At 43.4% G+C, this 17666-nt stretch overlaps 2 protein-coding genes across 3 annotated transcripts in view; one reads left to right on the top strand and one right to left on the bottom strand.

The window, feature by feature from the left end:
- The window catches only part of Grk5 (G protein-coupled receptor kinase 5), a 217772-nt gene that overhangs the window by 7678 nt on the left and 192428 nt on the right, over window positions 1–17666 (top strand). The window lies entirely within an intron of this gene.
- LOC102916717 (diablo IAP-binding mitochondrial protein) lies at window positions 1574–2421 on the bottom strand. Its single transcript, XM_015997209.3, has one exon. It carries the CDS (start codon window positions 2272–2274, stop codon window positions 1690–1692), a length of 585 nt encoding a protein of 194 aa, XP_015852695.1. The 5' UTR covers window positions 2275–2421; the 3' UTR covers window positions 1574–1689.

The raw sequence follows: 17666 nt of genomic DNA on the forward strand, positions 1-17666 counted from the left end.
TGACTCAGTTGGGGCATACTTGCAAAGGAAGGAAAGCATTTGAAACAATAAAACAATTAGTTACTTTTTCTTTCTTATCTGAAGCAAGGAACTCTATTTGAAATGATGCCAGAGTTAGCCCGGAAGATCTTCCTGACAGAGACACTCATAAATGTGGCCACTTTTGATAGGGTTCTCTATAGCTCTAGAAACTTGTAACCTGTGGAAAAATCAACATTTTTTAAAAAGGCAAGGATGAGATGAACCTCTGAGGACAGCTTCCAGGGCCTGTTCAGAAAGCAAAAGTAGAGTAACAGATAAGAACATTCCAGTGTGGGTGTTAGAGACTCTTCTGTCTGCCTGTTTCCAAAGAGAGGTTACTGCTGGCTTTATGTTTGGGCAAACCAAGAGGCAAGAAAGGGCATCACTGGCCCAGAGTCACTTAAGCTGCAAGTGGACCCACCATATTATTCCAAACAAATCTTTCTTCTCTTCTATGAAATAAAGCCAGACTGACTTCTTAGGGTGGTATGTTTCCTGTTTGCTCCCTCTTCTCCCCGCACCCGAGAATGGTAGCTCAGGCTGGCCTTGAACTCAGATATCCACCTGCCTCTGCTTCCTGAGTGTTGGGATTAAAGGTGTACACCACCACCACCTGTTTGCCTTTTTTTTTCTTTCTTTTTTTTTTTTTTTTTTTTAAGAAGCTCATGCTTGGCTTCATTGATTGAAGAAATTAAAAAAAAAAATTACACTTCGTTTGTGTGTGTGTGTGTGTGTGTGTGTGTGTGTGTGTGTGTAAGTCAGAATCAGTTCTTTCCTTTTACTACGTGGGCCCTGGTGATTAAACTCAGGTTGACAGGCATGGTGGCAAATGCCTTTACTGGCTAAACCATCTTGATAACTCAAAGTTTTTGTTTGTTTGTTTTTGGTTTTGTTTTGTTTTTTGTTTTTTGTTTGTTTTTTGAGACAGGGTTTCTCTGTAGTTCTGGCTGTCCTGGAACTCACTTTGTAGACCAGTCTGGCCTCTAACTTAGAGATCCACCTGCCTCTGCTTCCTGAGTGCTGGGATTAAAGGTGTGTGCCTCCACTGCCCCACGTTTTTTTTTTTTTGACAGCCACAAAGACTTTTTTTTTTTAATGCAAACACCAAACTTCTCTTCCTTTGGACACAGTGGAGAAACTCTGGAAGGAAGGAGCGAACAAGCAGTGTGTGTGTTGGAAAAGCCCTGTGGGGAGCACCAGGTGAACACTGTCATGCTGAGAAACTCCCTAGCTGAGCTGTGCTCACAGGAACAAAGGACATTCTAAACATAAATCTTAGAAACCAGACAGGCTCCCTCCTCTGGAGCAAACATTTAAATTATACTTGAAAATCTGAGTAATACTAAAAACGAGCTAAACAGCGATTGAACTTAAGGGTGTAGCAGAAAAGACCCCTCCTCCTCGGGCCCAGGTTGGTGAACTGCTTTGGGAGTGAGGTAAGATTGGCACGAGAGGTGCTGAGTGGGACAGTGTTGAACGAACCACGTCAAGGGCTAAGAACCAGGCCCACAGAGGCTGAGAGCAGAGGGGCAGGGACACCTCACAAAAGGCTTCTGGTCTGCCTGGCAAGGGCCGAGCCTGTTGTCTCTGCAGAGTTGGGGCAACACTAGGTGGGTGCTGTCTCCCGCTTTCCCACTCAGGGGCGGACAGGGGGGTGGGCTCAAGCCCTCAATCTTCACGCAGGTAGGCCTCCTCTTCCTGGTCAGCCCTCTTGTCTACAGCTTCCTGGGTTTTCTGGTGCAGCTCCTCGGTCTGCGCCTCAGCTAGTTTGGTTTCGGCTTTCTGGGAGAGCTGGCGCACCTCCTGCACCTGCGACTTCACCAGCTGGATGTGATTCCTGGCCGTTATAGAGGCCTGATCGGCTCTAGTTTGATAGGCAGCCTCCGCAGCCATCTCTGAAAGGCCTACTGCAGTCATCCAAGTGGTTTCTAGCTTCAAGTATTCCTGCTGTTTTGAAGTCATCTCGACTCTGGCTCCGATAATCACCTGCCACACTTCATCTTCCTCCTGGGAATTCATTTTCCCAAGTAAACTTGTATATTGTCGATACAGAGATGCTAACGTATAAACAGCCTTCGTATACTCGGTGATTGCTTCGATCAGAGCGTACGTGGTTTGGGACAGAAAGGTGGAGGTGCTATCGGTCACCAAAGACACAGCCCTCCTCATTAATGCTTCGTTACTAAGAGAGTGAGGCTCCGATTTCTGAGCAATAGGAACTGCACACAGGGTCATCCCGAATCCAGCCAACATAGTTTTGTGCCACGGTCTTATCAATTCCTAGAAACAGCGTCTCTTAGAGTTAGCCACGACGGGAGCATGCTGTCCATACCTGAACAGGGAGGCGATGCTCCGGCACGTCCAACTCCTCAGAGCCGGCAAACCGCGGCGGACCGACGCCGGACGCCCCCACATTTTTTTTTTTTTAATTCTTGTTTTATGTGCATGGATGTTTTGCCTGAATGTATGTCTGTATATCATGTGTCATGCCTGGTGTCCAAGGAAGCCAGAAGAGGGTATAAGATCCCTTGGAACTGGAGTTACAGATGATTGTGAGCCACTATATGGGTGCTGAGAATCAAGTCCTGGTCCTTTGGAAGAGCAGCTAGTGCTCTTAACTGCTGAGCCATGTCTCCAGTCCCTAAGATATGTTTTTAAAATGTAAATGCCCACAGGGTTGTAATGGTAACAAAGAGTAGGTCTGTCAGCCTAGCTGAAGAAAGGGACAAATGGGAACCATAACTTCCCACCTAGACTTTGATGTCAGTCAAGTGCCAATTTGAGATTACCTAGGTTGAGTTATTCATTGTAGGTGTTGAATGGCCAATGGGGGAATCTTTGCAGTAGGTGATTCTAGCTAAAAAGTATAACTGAAAGTTAGAAAGGTGATCCTGTCGTTAAAGTGCTTCTTTTGCATGCATGAGTACCAGAGTTCAATACCCAGAACCCACATAGCAATGTCATATGTGAAGACACTAATGTCAGAGCTGGGGAGATACAGACAGTTGGAAACCCTGGGGCCTTCGAGCCAGCCAGTCTAGCCTAATTGATTAGCTCCAGGCTTAGAGAGACCCTGTCTCAAAGGAGATGGATATTGTTCTAAGGATGATACCCAAGGCTGTCCTCTGGCCTCTATATACACAGGCACATACATGCACATGCATTTGTAACACAGGTGCTAGCCCATAAATAATCAGTAAAAGTATAACTGCATCACCTTGCCGGGGGTAGTATCTGTGGTTGAAGAGTGGGTGGGATATGTACAAGTATCTACATGTTCACATACATGTGGACATGTGTATGTCTATGTCTATGACTCTACTTATGTTTTCCCTCTGCCTGTGTTCTACCTATTCACACTTCAAATTATCAGATATAGCCACTTGGTATTTTTCTTTCTTCCGGTGGGACTAGTTGCTGAAAATTGTCCCTAAAGAACAGGATATCAAAGAAGAAGGGGGTAGTGAAACGAGGGCTACATCACTGCCAGTAGTATATCCTTAGCAGAGCTGGGAGGTGGGCAGTTAGCTAGTTAGCTGGTGTGGGCCTACCGTGTTCTGTACCTGCCCTGCACACCTTTACTACTTCTTAGGTCATGCTTGTCTGTAGACTGTGCTCGAGGGTGACATCTTAGGCACATGCTCAGGTTCCTGCAGTTTTCTCTAATACAGAAGTGGAAGCTCGAGTGGGGGAGGTGAGTACCCACTCTCATTCCTGTACTGGAGCATGAGGTGGCCTTTCCCTCAGCAGAGCTTTGCAGGGTTAAGCCCTTTACTCTTCAACACTGACTTTATGAGTACTTGCCTACAGAGTCCTTGTCAATCTCTCCCTCCCTCCCTCCCTCCCTCCTCCCCTCCCTCCCTCCCTCCCCCCTCCCTCCCTCCCTCCCTCCCTCCGTGTGTGTGTGTGTGTGTGTGTGTGTGTGTGTGTGTGTGTGTGTGTACTCTTTGTTGCCATCCTTGGGATCAGCTAGCTACCAGATTTAGAATCCTAGCCAGAAGAAGTATGATGTCACTGCTTAATAATGAGTGACAGGAAGCCTTGTATTTACCTTTGATTTGGTATGGAGGTGTAGCTCTGAATTTACCCCCCAGGCAGGGGAGAGGAGAGGGATTACCCAAGTATAGGACAAAGGGAGCCTGGCCAATGTACTTGGCCTGCATAGTTGATAAAAGGTACTGTGAAACATCATGTGAAATGGAATTCTATCTTGGTTGAATCTTGGCAGCACTTTTGAAGTAGAAACAGGCTGAGAAGAGTCACCAAGTGGCCAGGAAAAGTAGCTTTCAAGGACTGGTACTGAAATATGTTCTGCTTTGTCCTAGTGCTGTCATTAATGTGCCCAGAACAAGTTCAGAACCAAGCTCTAGGAATAGTGGGGAATGGAGTGAGCACAAAGAATTGAGGTGTTGACTTGATTGGCATAGGTTACTTCATTGTCTTCCATATCCTTGGCCTGAGTGTTATGGATAGATGCACATAGGCCTGCATTCATGGTGTGTGTGTGTGTGTGTGGTATTAAAGGAGGGTGTGCTGCAGTGTTGTTGGTGTTCAAAAGAATTTCCAGAATAAGTTATGGTACTGTGCTTCTGTTGTGGGAAGGAAAACCAGAGAGTAGAGTCCCTAAAGGAAGTAGGTGCTGGGGTTGGGGGGATAGTTTGCTGTGCAAGATGAGAACTGGATTCCCATCCAAGAACCCGTGTGAAAAATGGTGAAAATCTAGGTGAGTAGTGCTAGAGAGCAGAGACAGGCAGATCTCGGGCTCACTGGCCAGCCAGCTGAGCTTAACCCTGTCTCAAAAAAACAAGGTGGACAGACTAGGCATGGTGGCACACACCTTTAATCCCAGCATTTGGGATGTAAAGGCAGGCATATCTCTAGGAGTTGGTGGCTAGCCTATTCTGCATAAGGAGTTCCAGGCCAACCAGGGCTACATAGTGAGATCCTGTCTTAAAAAAACAACAAGGCCCGTTGGTGGTGGTGGTGGCACTCGCCTTAATCTCAGCACTTGGGAGGCAGAGGCAGGCAGATGTCTGTGAGTTCGAGGCCAGCCTGGTCTACAGAACTAGTTCCAAGACAGCTAGGGCTGTTACACAGAGAAACTCTATCTGGAAAAACAAACAAACAAACAAACAAAGAACAAACAAACGTAGTTGGAAGGTTTCTCTAGTCCCACCCTGCCCCATCACAGTCTGTATTCCTTCAGTCATGCCTGGCCTGTGGTCCCTCAGCCACTCATAAAATAATCATTCAGAGGCTTAATATTAATTATCAACTGTATGGCCTATGGCAGGCTTCTTGCTAGCTGTCTCTTATAACTTAACCCATTCTGTTAATCTATAAGTTGCCACATGGCTGTGGCTTACTGGTACTTTCACATCTTGCTTCTTCTGGCAGCGGCTGGTGTCTCTCCTGACTCTGCCTTTCTCTTTCCTGTCTCTCTCCTTGGATTTCCCACCTGCCTCTAAGCTGCCTTGCCATAGGCCAAAGCAGCTTATTTATTAACCAATGGGAACAGCATATATTCACAGCATACAGAAAGATATCTCCCAGCACTTCCCCTTTTTATCTAATCAAAAAGGAAGGTTTTAGCTTTAATATAGTAAAATTATATATAACCAACAGTTATCAAGTAAGAATTATAGTTACAATATCTAGTCTATTTGTACTTGGCAAAATTAAAGAAAATATTTTATTATCTATCCTGTATTTGTGAGTCTAAAGTTTTGTATCTAATTTATCTTTTATCATAATCAAGGAAAATTATAACTAGTCTTCAATTACATCAAAGACCTCAGAAGGATATAATATTACCTAAGTAAACAGGAAGAGCATTGTAAGCAACTTCCAAAAATCTAGAATGACAGAGACAGCTGGCTGCCTGGACAGTCACCCAAAGTTCCTCTGCAATGTTGGGGCATCCATCTTCAGCCTATAGGCCTGGAGTTTCTCAGTTGCTTCTCCCTATGTCCTGCAGAATAGGTGTGGGTGAGGTGAGGTTAGCTTAGCTTGTGACTTTTCCTATTTCCCTGATTTCTCAGGTTTTCACCCTTATATCTGGCTCCGTGTTTTTTTATTTAATAAGACCGTTTAGCAATTCATCTACAAATAACCCCCCAAAACAACAGTAACAACAACAACAACAACAACAAAACAAAAAACAAAGTAGATGGCACCTGAGGTTGACCTCTGTTCTACACACACACATACACAGACACAAAAGACTCCATGTCACAGCATAGTAGATGATAAATTAGGAAATGTTTCACCATGGTGAAGAAAGATTACATAAGGGTAGAGGGCCAATAGGAAAATGTTTTCCAAATGTTTGTCTTAACTGTGAAAAATGTTTGGCAAGCTCACCCTTCCCCCTGAGTTGGAAGTGGTTTGTTTTCGTTGTTTTCACAGAAATAAATATTTGCATTCGACCAAATGTTCAGGGCAAATAGTTGTCTCTGGTTCTGAGCTGTGTTAGTTGAAGGAGTTGCTTCATGCTGACAACCTCATCTCTCTTTTGGTCAGATCAAAGGTAACCTAGGATGGGATCTTTACATGCTTTTCATGTCACTACTAGAATGAGACTGAACAGAAAGGAAATAGGAAGCTAGGCAGTGATTCTTCTAGAGATAGGGTGGCTGAGACCTGGTACTTGAAGGATGGCTTTCTGCTCACGGGCAGCAAGGCTGGATCCAATTAAGACGGGGAAGTGTATGCTAACTCAGAGGAAAAGTTTCTAAACAGTCAATTCTTTAATTTCTCTGAAGAGGAGGCCAGCATGATGGAGCTTTATGGTTGATGCCAGACCCTGTGATATATAATAATTAGTAACCACCAGTTATTCCACCACATACTCATTCCTCAAACCACTAACCATTGCCTGGGATGGAGTGCACTGGCCCTAGATACTTGCCCCAGATGTCTTCCCATCAGTAGTATTCAATTAGAGGGAATAAACAAACAAACAAACAAACAAAAAACAAAGCTGGGTTTAGTGACACGCAGCTTTTTAATCTCAGCACTTGGGAGGCAGAGAGAGGCAGGCAGATCTCTGTAAGTCTGAGGCCAGCCTGGTCTACATATTGAGTTCTAGGACAGCCAGAGCTACATAGTGAGAGCCTGTCTCAAACAAACAAACAAATGGAAAATCCAAACCCAAAACAAAACAAAACAAAAAACAACAACAAAGCTTAGTTCTCTACAACAGATAGCAAAATGTCAATTCAGAAAGGAAAGGCTGGATGTCCTCAAATGATTGAATGTGTTACTAAGGTGAGGATGAGTGTTTGGATACTATTGAAGCACATCTCTTGGGTTACTCTTTAGTAATGGTTGGGGAGCTGATGGTTTTATATCATGGTGTTTGGGGTTCTTGCTAATTATTTTCTTTTTTGTCAGTTTAAAAACATTTCAGGAATGATTTCCAAGAAGATAGGGTTTGAGGGGCTCAGGCTGGGTCAAGTCCTTCCTCATTAAGTACTAATAAGTGAACCTTGGCTGCTGTGGGTGGGCCTCTGTACATTAAGTACCTTCCTAGCATAAAAAATCAGGAGGGTAGTGGAAACAGAGTTCTGTGCACTAGGCATCATTATAGCCTCTGAGGGAAGGAAAGAGTGGACAATGGACTTAGCCTTTCTAAGAAGTCAACCCACACATTTATTGATATTATTATTGTTATTATTATTATTATTATTGTGTGTGCACTATGGGAAGTCAGAGGACAACTTAGGGAAGTTCTTTCCTTCTACTCTGTGGGTCCTGGTATTTGAACTTTGTTGTCAGGCTTGGTGACCAGTGCCTTTATCCTTGGAGCCTTCTTGAGAGCCTAGGGTATTTTCCTTCTAAAGCAGCCTGTGAGAATCTAGAATTGTCTAGGAGACAAATCTCTAGGAATGTCTGTAATGAGGTTTCTAGATTAGATTGAGGTGGGAAGACCTGCCCACTTGGGGTGATACCATGTCATGGGCTGGAGAAAGTGAGCTAAGTACCAGCATTCCTCTCTCTGTTCTCTGACTGCAGTGCATTGTGACTAGTTGCTTCATAGTCTGCCACCATGACTTACCCACTGATGTACTACTGAACTATGAGCCAACATGAACCGTTCCTTGGGCTGAGAGTGTAGCTCAATCAGAGTGCTTACCTTGCATACACAAAGCTCTGGGCTTAATCCCTAGCACCATATAAAACTGGATGTGGTGGCACTCTAGTAATCTCCCACTGAGGAGGTAGACGCAAGAGGATTGGAAGTTCAGTGTCATTCTTAGTTACACAGCAAGTTTGAAACTAACTTGGACTATTGTAAGGCCCTCAAATTTGATACCAACTTGGGATATATATGACCCTCTTTTAACAAACAAGCAAACAAGAATGAACTCTAAGAACAACCTACCAACATCAATAAACCACCACACCCTCCTACCTTAAGTTACTTTTGTTAGGTATTTGATAACAGCAATGAGAAAATAATTAAGATTCTATTATTTTGGGGATGGGGCTGGTGGCACATGCTTTTAATTGCAGCACTGGGGGGCATGGGTAGACAGGTGGTTCTCTGAGTATGAGGCCAGCCTGATCTACAGAGTGAGTTCTAGGATAGACAGGGCTATACAGAGTAACTCTGTCTTGAAAAACAAAAAATAAACAAAAAACCCAACCCAAACCAAACAAAATTACCAAGCCCTTTTTGATCATTGTTTTTTGTTCATCTTTCCTGTTTCATGAATCCTGTGATTTACTCTTCTCCATCCTTACAGGTATAGACTCAGGCTCAAGAGGTAAATTATTTATACCAGAACACCCAGCTAGTTCATAGCCTGGAGTCTGTGCCTTCGTGTCTGATTCTCTTTCTGTATTGTCACAGCTGCTGTTCTCAGTCACCTGTCTAGCTATTCAGGACATCAGCACTACCGTACATGGGACATTAAACATTGAATTGAGTGTATAGTTGTGACTCACTATGTAATAGGAGCCATTCGAACTCATTTTTAAGGTTTTAGACAATACTTGCTTTCTTATGAAAATTTAAATGAGGCAAAGCATCAGTGAGCAATTAAAACTTATCCTATGTGTACCTGCTGCCAGTCCCATCACTGAGGCCACTCAGAGGTGATATGAGGTAGCTTTTATTTTATTTAAAAAAATGTGTTTTTTGTTTTGTGTTTTGAGACAGGGTTTCTCTGTGTAGCTTTGGAACCTGTCCTGGAACTCGATTTGTAGACAGGCTAGCTTTGAACTCACAGAGATCCGCCTGCCTCTGCCTCCTGAATCCTGAGATTATAGGCGTGTGCCACCACAGTCCGGTCTTATTTAAAACATGTTTTTTCATGAATATATATTTATATATGTCAGGTCAGCCTTGGGTGTCATTCCTCAGGCATCATCCACCTTGGTTTTTGGAACAGGGTCTCCCACTAGTTTGGAATTCACTAAGGTAGGCTGGCTGGCAAGAGAAGAACCCTGGTTACCCTCGTGTCTCTCCCTTCCCAGCCCTGGAGTTACAAATGTTTGCTACTGTTGTTGGCTTCTTTCTCCCCTCCCCTCTCCTTTCCTCTCTTCCCCTCCCCTCCCTTCCTTCCTTCTTTATTTCTTTATTTATTGAGACAGGGTCTCTCTATATGGCCCTAGCTGTCCTGGAATTTGCTGGCTTCAAGCTCACAGGGATCTACCTGCCTCTGCCTCCACCTCCTCAGTGCTGGGATTAAAGGCATGAGCCACCATGCATGGCCTTTACTGGCTTTTTAAACGATAGGATCTGGGGATTGAATTCCAGTCCTCATGTTTACAAGGTAAGTACTTTATGGATGAAATTATCTCCCTAGACCTCCTCCCCCAAAGGCAGCTTTTAGGTGGTCATAGACACATAGAAGCACTGAGTAAGAATATTGAGACATTTTTCATGCAAATGGTTTCTCCCATTCGTGCTGTTCTGCAGCTGTTTTCAGTCAACAGCATGTTGCAGAGATTCTCATTCTGTGTTTACAATTCCTCATTAAATGAATGGGTGTTGGGAAAAACTGTCTTCAGAATCTGAGTGTTTCAATGGAGTGCTGGGTATGTTCTGACAGACCCTTTAGGGGTTATCCATTTTTAAAGAAGTGTCTTTGGTTGCCTTTGACTGGTTTTGTATCTAAACCTCCATTTGAGCTTTCCAAATTTCAAGTATCATTAGTGTAGGAATAGCCTACTTATTGTAATCTTTCAGCATTTATTTTAAAGATTTATTTCCCCCTCCATGGGAATTCCTGTCTAGTAACATCCTCTCCTGTGGGAAGAATAGTTGTCATTTCTGTAATGGAGTTAAGTGACCTGAGAGTTGTTCAGAGCACATTTTCTTATGAGAAAGGGGAGTGATACCTGTGATGTGACATTTTTGAGAGCTTTGGGATTTAACATCCCTTACCTCTATATAATTAGTCATCTTTCCTTACAGTATTCAAAGCTTGGATTAGAGAAGTCAAGGTTAAGTCAAAAGACTACTTGCCCATGTCTTTGAACGTGTAAACAGACAGGAAATGCAAGCTTGGACAACAGACCCACAGCTTTCATTATTTCATTTTATTTATTTGTGTGTGTGTGTGTGTGTGTGTGTGTGTGTGTGTGTGTGTGTGTATGAGAGAGAGAGAGAGAGAGAGAGACAGAGAGCCACAGCTTGTTTATGGAAGAGAGGATAATCTCCTACCTTGTTTTTGAGGCAGGGCCTCTTGTTTCTGCCGCACTGTGTACTCTAGCCTACCTGGCCCATGAACTTCTGCCAAGTCTCTTGCCTTTGACTGTTATCTTGCAGTAGGAATACAGGGATTATAGGTGTGTGCCACTGCATATATCTTTTTAAAGGAGGTTCTGAGGATTTGATTGCGATTGTCAGGCTTGTGTTACCTGGTAAGTCATCTCCCTGACCCTGATCCCACGTCTTTTCATGGTGGGCCATCATATATCCCTTGTTTATTTATTTAGACAGAGTTTTACTATTTAGCCCAGGTGGCCTTGAATTCTACATAGCCCTGGCTGGCCTCAAACTTGAGATGCTCTTGCTCCAGCCTCCACCTCTGGAATTACAGGCATAAGCTACCATATACAGTTTATTTTTCTCACCATTAATCATCACTACCATCCTGTGAAGTATACCTGGGAGATGTGGTTGGTATTAAAATTCCAAGCTGGAAGCCAGGTGTGATGGCACAGGCCTTTAATCCCAGCACTCAGGAGGCTGAGACAGGTGGATCTCTGTGAGTTCAAGACCAGCCTGGTCTACAGAGTGAGTTTCAGGACAGCCAGGGCTACACAGAGAAACCCTGTCTCAAAAAAAAAAAAAAAACCAAACCAACCACCAAACAAAAAACAAGTTGGGCTGGGTGATAGTGCGTGCCTTTAATCCCAGCACTTGCGGGGAGGGGAGGAGGCCAGGCAGAGGCAGGCAGATCTCTGAATTTGAGGCTAACCTGAACTACAGAGCAAGTTTCAGGCCAGCCAGGGCTGCACAAAGAAACCCTGTCTGGATAAACAAAAAACAAAAGAAACAAAAAAAAAAAATTTTTTTTTTCCAAGTAGGGAAGGAAATTAAGCTCAGAGAGGTGAAATGATTTTCTAGGATTTCACAGCTAGGGTGTCCCCTTCTTCCTCTAATGCAGTGGTTCTCCTTTTAGGGTTGAATGACCTTTTCACAGGGGTTGCCTAAGACCATTGGAAAATACAGATATTTACATTACAATTCATAATAGTAGCAAAACTACAGTTATGAAATAGCAACAAAAATAATTTTATGGTTAGGAGTCACCACTGCATGAGGAACTGTATTAAAGGGTTGCAACATTAGGAAGGTTGAGAACCACTGCTCTAGTCCTAACCCACTTCATGGTTCCCACTGTAGATGTAACCAACCGTCTTATTAAATAAGAAACACAGAGCCAATACAGAGATGAAAGCCAAGAGGTCAGAGCAATAACTAAGAGCTAAAAACCTTACCCTTCACTTTCACTGTTGTCCTACCTCTCCGAAAGAGACCTACTTCCTGTGTCTGTCTTTTTTTTTTTTAATAGAGTTTCTGTTCTGCCTTCTCATTGGTTGTAAACCCAGCCACATGACCTCCTAGTCACTGCCTGTCTGTACAGACCTCCAGGTCTTCTATGGTTGGTATTGAGATTAAAGGCGTGTGTCTCCAATGCTGGCTGTACCCTTGAACACACAGAGATCTACCTAGCTCTGCCTACCAAGTGCTAGGATTAAAGGCATGCACCACCACCGCCCAGCTTTCACTTTGGCTTGCTAATAGCTCTGACCCCCAGGCAACTTTATTTATTAACATACAAATAAAATCACATTTCAGTACAAATAAAATATCACCATGTTTCCCCTTTTCTATTTTAATAAAAAGAAAAAAGGAAAAAGGTTATAACTAACATAAGAAAAACTATATACAAAAGTACAATAACTGTATACAATATATACAAGTAATAAATACCTAACCACGTTGGCACCAGATGTAGAGGGAATCTTAGAAGGTCTTATTAATAAAATCAAACCCAGGCAGGTATTGGGGTGAACGCTAGAAAATCAGAGAATCAGAACAAGCCACAGCTGCCTCACCTGGCCACTTCTCAGCTGATCTTGTTTCCTCAGAATGGAAGCTTCTGTGTCCTCATCCAATGGCTCTCAGCTGAACTGCTGCTGAAAGCCTGAAGCTTAGCCAGCTAAAAGCTTCTAGTTTCTGGTCCTCATGCCTTATATACCTTTCTGCCTTCTACCACCACTCCCTGGGATTAAAGGCGTGTGTCACCATGCCTGGCTGTTTCCAATGTGGCCTTGAACTCACAGAAATCCAGAGGGATTTCTGTCTCTGCAATGCTAGGATTAAAGGTGTGAGTGCCACCATTTTCTAGCCTCTGTATCTAGTGACTGTTCTCTGACCCCAGATAAATTTATTAGGGCGCACAATATTTTGGGGAACACAATACCACCACATCCCACCTCATGACTCTTGTTTTTCCTGTATGGTTCACAACTTTTCCTACTATAGGTGTAGAGGGAGAATAAATGTATCACAACTGGGATTAGAAACTGTCTCAAGGATTGGGCGCCTTTTCCTAATCCTCTCAGAGATGTTTGTGGGCTGGGGTAAGCTCCACTTACATCTTTTATGCATGACTTCATTTGTATAGTGTTTTCTTCTATGGGATTTTATGGTTCTTCCATTGCTTGTTACTGCTTTGATTGAAAGTTTGCATGTGATTTATGCAGGCAAGGGTGATAAGATTCCCACCTGGAGAATTAAAAGCTTGGCATGAGGCAGAGGCCAAAGCCTAGGTCTTTGATAACTCTGTAGCTGTTGGCAGGAGTGAGACTTTCTTCCCAGAAGCATTTGTAGGCATGTGAGTTAGCACTCTGGCACTCAGTAGACTATGTGGAGAAAGGCCATGGATGTGGTGTAGACCTAATGTCACCATTGAATGCCAGAAGGAGCCCAGCATTGCAGCCAGCACCTTTCCTCCCTAGAGAGGGATCTGAGGTACAAAGCAGCCCATTAAGATGGTAATGCCGGCCGGGCGGTGGTGGCGCACGCCTTTAATCCCAGCACTTGGGAGGCAGAGCCAGGCGGATCTTTGTGAGTTCGAGGCCAACCTGGGCTACAGAGCAAGATGCAGGAAAGGCGCAAAGCTACACAGAGAAACCCTGTCTCAAAAAACCAAAAAAAAAAAAAAAAAGATGGTAATGCCAAGACAGAAGCAATCTCAGCCAGGTTCTAAAGCTCAGTGTCTGCCACCTAACCAATTCCTGGGCTGGGCTGGTCCCTCTGGAGCTTCTGTGACAATGGACATGAACAGGCAAGTTAGAACAACAGAAATGTATTCCTGCACAGTGCTGTGGATATCGCTCTGTATAAATAAAATGCTGATTGGCCAGTAGCCAGGCAGGAAGTATAGGCAGGACAAGCAGAGAAGAGAATGCTGGGAAGTGGAAGGCCGAGGCAGAGAGATGCTGCCAGCTGCCGCCATGGAAAGCGAGATGTAAGGTACTGATAAGCCACGAGCCACGTGGCAACTTATAGACTAATAGATATGGGTTAATTTAAGATATAAGAACTAGATAACAAGCCTGCCATGGCCATACAGTTTATAAGTAATATAAGTCTCTGTGTGTTTACTTGGTTGGGTCTGAGCAGCTGTGGGACTGGTGGGTGAGAGAGATTTGTCCTGACCGTGGGCAGGGCAGGAAAACTCTAGCTACAGCACAGCTCTAGAGGCCAGAAGTCTAGTATCAAGTATAGGCAGGCCACCCTCCCCTGGAAGGTGCTAGAAGGATCTGTTCCAGGCTTCTCTCCTTAGCTTGTAGATGGCCATCCTCTCCCAGTGACTCTTCTATGACCTCCCTCTTTGTGTATGGTTCTCTATCCAGGTACCCCCTTTTGTAAGGATACCAGTCATATTGGATCACAGCATATCCTGAAGACTTCATTGGGACTGCTGGTCTCTGTAAAGGCTCAATTTCCAAATAAGGAAACATTCTAAGGTTCTAGGGGTTAGGACTCCAACACATGAATCTCGTAGGAACATAGTTGAACCCTTAACACAGGTCTTGCTCATGTACTATGTTAGAAGCTATTGGAGAAACCAGGTACCTGTGTTTGACCCCTCTTCCCCCAGGGTGGTTCTATGAGGAGCCACTACCAGGGAACCTCACAGCCTGTCACTCTCTATTACCTGAGACCCTCCTGGAGCTTCTGATCCAGCCTGGTCCTATAGCAGGACTCTGCTGTGCATTGAGAGGGCAGCTGGTGCCTGCTGTCTGCTTATACCTTTCCAGTGATGGGAACTACACCGTCTCTCAGCAGACTATCCCTTTGTGAGCTCCTGGATTTAAAAAAAAAAAAAACAAAAACCCAATGGTTTACCCAGGAAATTGCAAAAATTCCCTGAAGGCTGAGACTGAGGCTTAAAAAAATATTTATCACTTTTGGCCCTACTGGGTACTAAAGATGTTCCAAGTCTGCCTGTGAAGGCTAGTTATATACCAGGCACAGCATCAACCATTAGGTTCTGACTCTGTTCTTTGGCGACATGGCAGGTGATGCTCTATCTACCCTTTACTGAGGATACCTTCTAAGAGCAGACACCTGCCATGTCTGCTGCAGGGAAGACTGAATAAATTACTTGTTGTCATGACAAAATATCTGATAGAAACAATGCAAAGGCTAGGAGAAGTCTTTATTTTGGTTCAGGGTTTAACTTAGGGTACAGTTTGTTAGGATGGGAAAACTGTGACTGAGATCATGGTAGTAAAAGTGTATGGCTGGGATTCTACATCCTGATGCTGACACTTACTTGACTGCCTCCTTTCCCCCTTTTTATTCAGTCTGGGGCCTCAACTCATGGAATGATGCCACCAACATTCAAGGCAGATTTCCCCCATACCTGTTCAGTTAATCCTCTTTGGAATACCCTCACAGAGGCTCCAAAGGTGTGCCATTAATCCTCAGGCCATTTCTTTTAAAGGTTTTATTTTTAATTAATTAATTAATTAATTAATATTTTAAAGTTTATTTATTATGTACAGTGTTCTTCCTGCATGTATACCTGCATACCAGAAGAGGGTGCCAGATCTCATTACAGATGGTTGTGAGCCACCATGTGGTTGCTGGGAATTGAACTCAGGACCTCTGGAAGACCAGCAGTGCTCTAAGCCATCTCTCCAGTCCCAAGGTTTTATTTATTTTTTTTTATAGATGTGTGTGTGTGTGTGTGTGTGTGTGTGTGTGTGTGTGTGTGTGAGAGAGAGAGAGAGAGAGAGAGAGAGAGAGAGAGAGAGAGAGAGAGAGAGAGAATATGAATATGAATATGTATGTGGGTGCCTGCAGAGTCCTGAAGAGGGCATTGGATTCTCAGGAATTGGAGTTATAGGTGGTATTAAGCCACCTAATATGGATGCTGGGAATCAAACTCTGATCTGTAAGAGTAGCAATTTTTTTTGTTTTGTTTTGTTTTGTTTTTTTCAAGACAGGGTTTCTCTGTGTAGTCCTGGCTGTCCTGGAACTCACTCTGTAGATCAGTCTGGCCTCCAACTCAGAGATTCACCTGCCTCTGCCTTCTGACTGTTGGGATTAAAGGTGCCACCACACCTGGCCTCTTACTTCTTCTTTCTCCTCTTCCTCTTTCTTCCTCCTTCTTCCTCCTTTCTTCCTCTTCCTTTTTGAAACAAGGTCTTTCTACACAGACCTGGTTGTCCTGGAACTCACTATGTAGTCCAGATTAGCCTTAAATTCAGTAGAGATCTTCCTGCCTCTGTCTCAGGATTCTGGGATTAAAGACATGTGCCATGGCCCGCTTCAAAGAAATACTCTTAACCATTGAGCTATCTATCTAGCCCCCACCTGGTATTTCTTAATCCAATCAAGTAGACAGTAGAAATGAATAATTATAGGGACTAAAGCTAGAGCACCTGTCCCCAGATGCCCAGGCTGTGGTTTTACTGGGTATCACTGTCCATTAACAGACACTTTCATTTTAGGACCACACTCTGCTGACAGTGGCAATGGTGGTGTCTGGCAAGCTCAAGAATGTGGGGGTTTAATAACCTGACATAAGTGGGATCTAGACACTCACTGTTTTTCTTTTTGAGGTAACATGGTATTTTTTTTCCTGTTAAATATACTCAGCTAATATATTTCAATTCCCACTGAAAGTATTATTGATAGCTCTGTGAAAATTTGATGGGAGAATGTGATATCAACATGATGTTTGTCCATAGGCATACAGCTTCAATTCTCTGAGCCAAACTTATCCCAGTCCTATAAATGTACATGTCAGTCCCAGTGGTCTCTGGGGCTCATTTCACTCTTCCAATCTTGAGAATTTGTTAATCCAAATTCATTATTGGCACTTATAGTAATGTTTTTTAATTAAATTTTAAAACTTTTATTTTATGTATATTTACTTGGTGTTTTGCCTGCATGTATGTCTGTGGAGGCCAGAATAGGATGTCAGATCCCTATTGGAGTTACTAGCAGATTTGAGCTGCCAAATGGTTCCTGGAGCTTTGAAACCCCATCCTCTAGAAGAGCAGCTAGTGCTCTTAACCACTAAATCATATCTCCATCCCTCACTGATACTAATTAAACTGTGGGTATCTCCTAATTGAATTTCAAGAGCAGGCATTATACATGAAAATAAAAATTATCCCTGAGCACAGAGAGCTATGAGGAGTTATATGTGTAATAGAAACAAACAGGATAAAAATCTACTCTGCTAATTTAACTGCCACCTGAACTCTAAGAAAGGGCAGTGCATAATTCTTGTATTTTCTTTAGTGAATCATAGAAGGAAAACTAAATAAAAATAAACAGTTTGATTGTTCTGTACTGTATTATTCTAATAATCTGTCTTCCTGGAAAATTTAAAAATACACAGTCCTTAATCTGGTTAAAGAAAACAGTAAGTAAATATTTTTGAAAAAAAAAAATGCAAGAATTTTCCATCCAAACACAAGCAATGGAAATACTGCCATGTGAACTTGAAGCCATCCCCCCAAAACTCAGATAAAGAGGTAATGACTGCTTTTCAAGTTGTTTGGGGACTCTTGTCACCCACAAGAGAAAAAGCAAGAAATTTGAATGGTACTATAGAACACTCTCAAGGCTCTTGGCATCCTGCCTCACCCCT

Source organism: Peromyscus maniculatus, chromosome 1 (assembly GCF_049852395.1).
Source record: "Peromyscus maniculatus bairdii isolate BWxNUB_F1_BW_parent chromosome 1, HU_Pman_BW_mat_3.1, whole genome shotgun sequence".
Classification (NCBI taxonomy): Eukaryota; Metazoa; Chordata; class Mammalia; order Rodentia; family Cricetidae; genus Peromyscus; species Peromyscus maniculatus.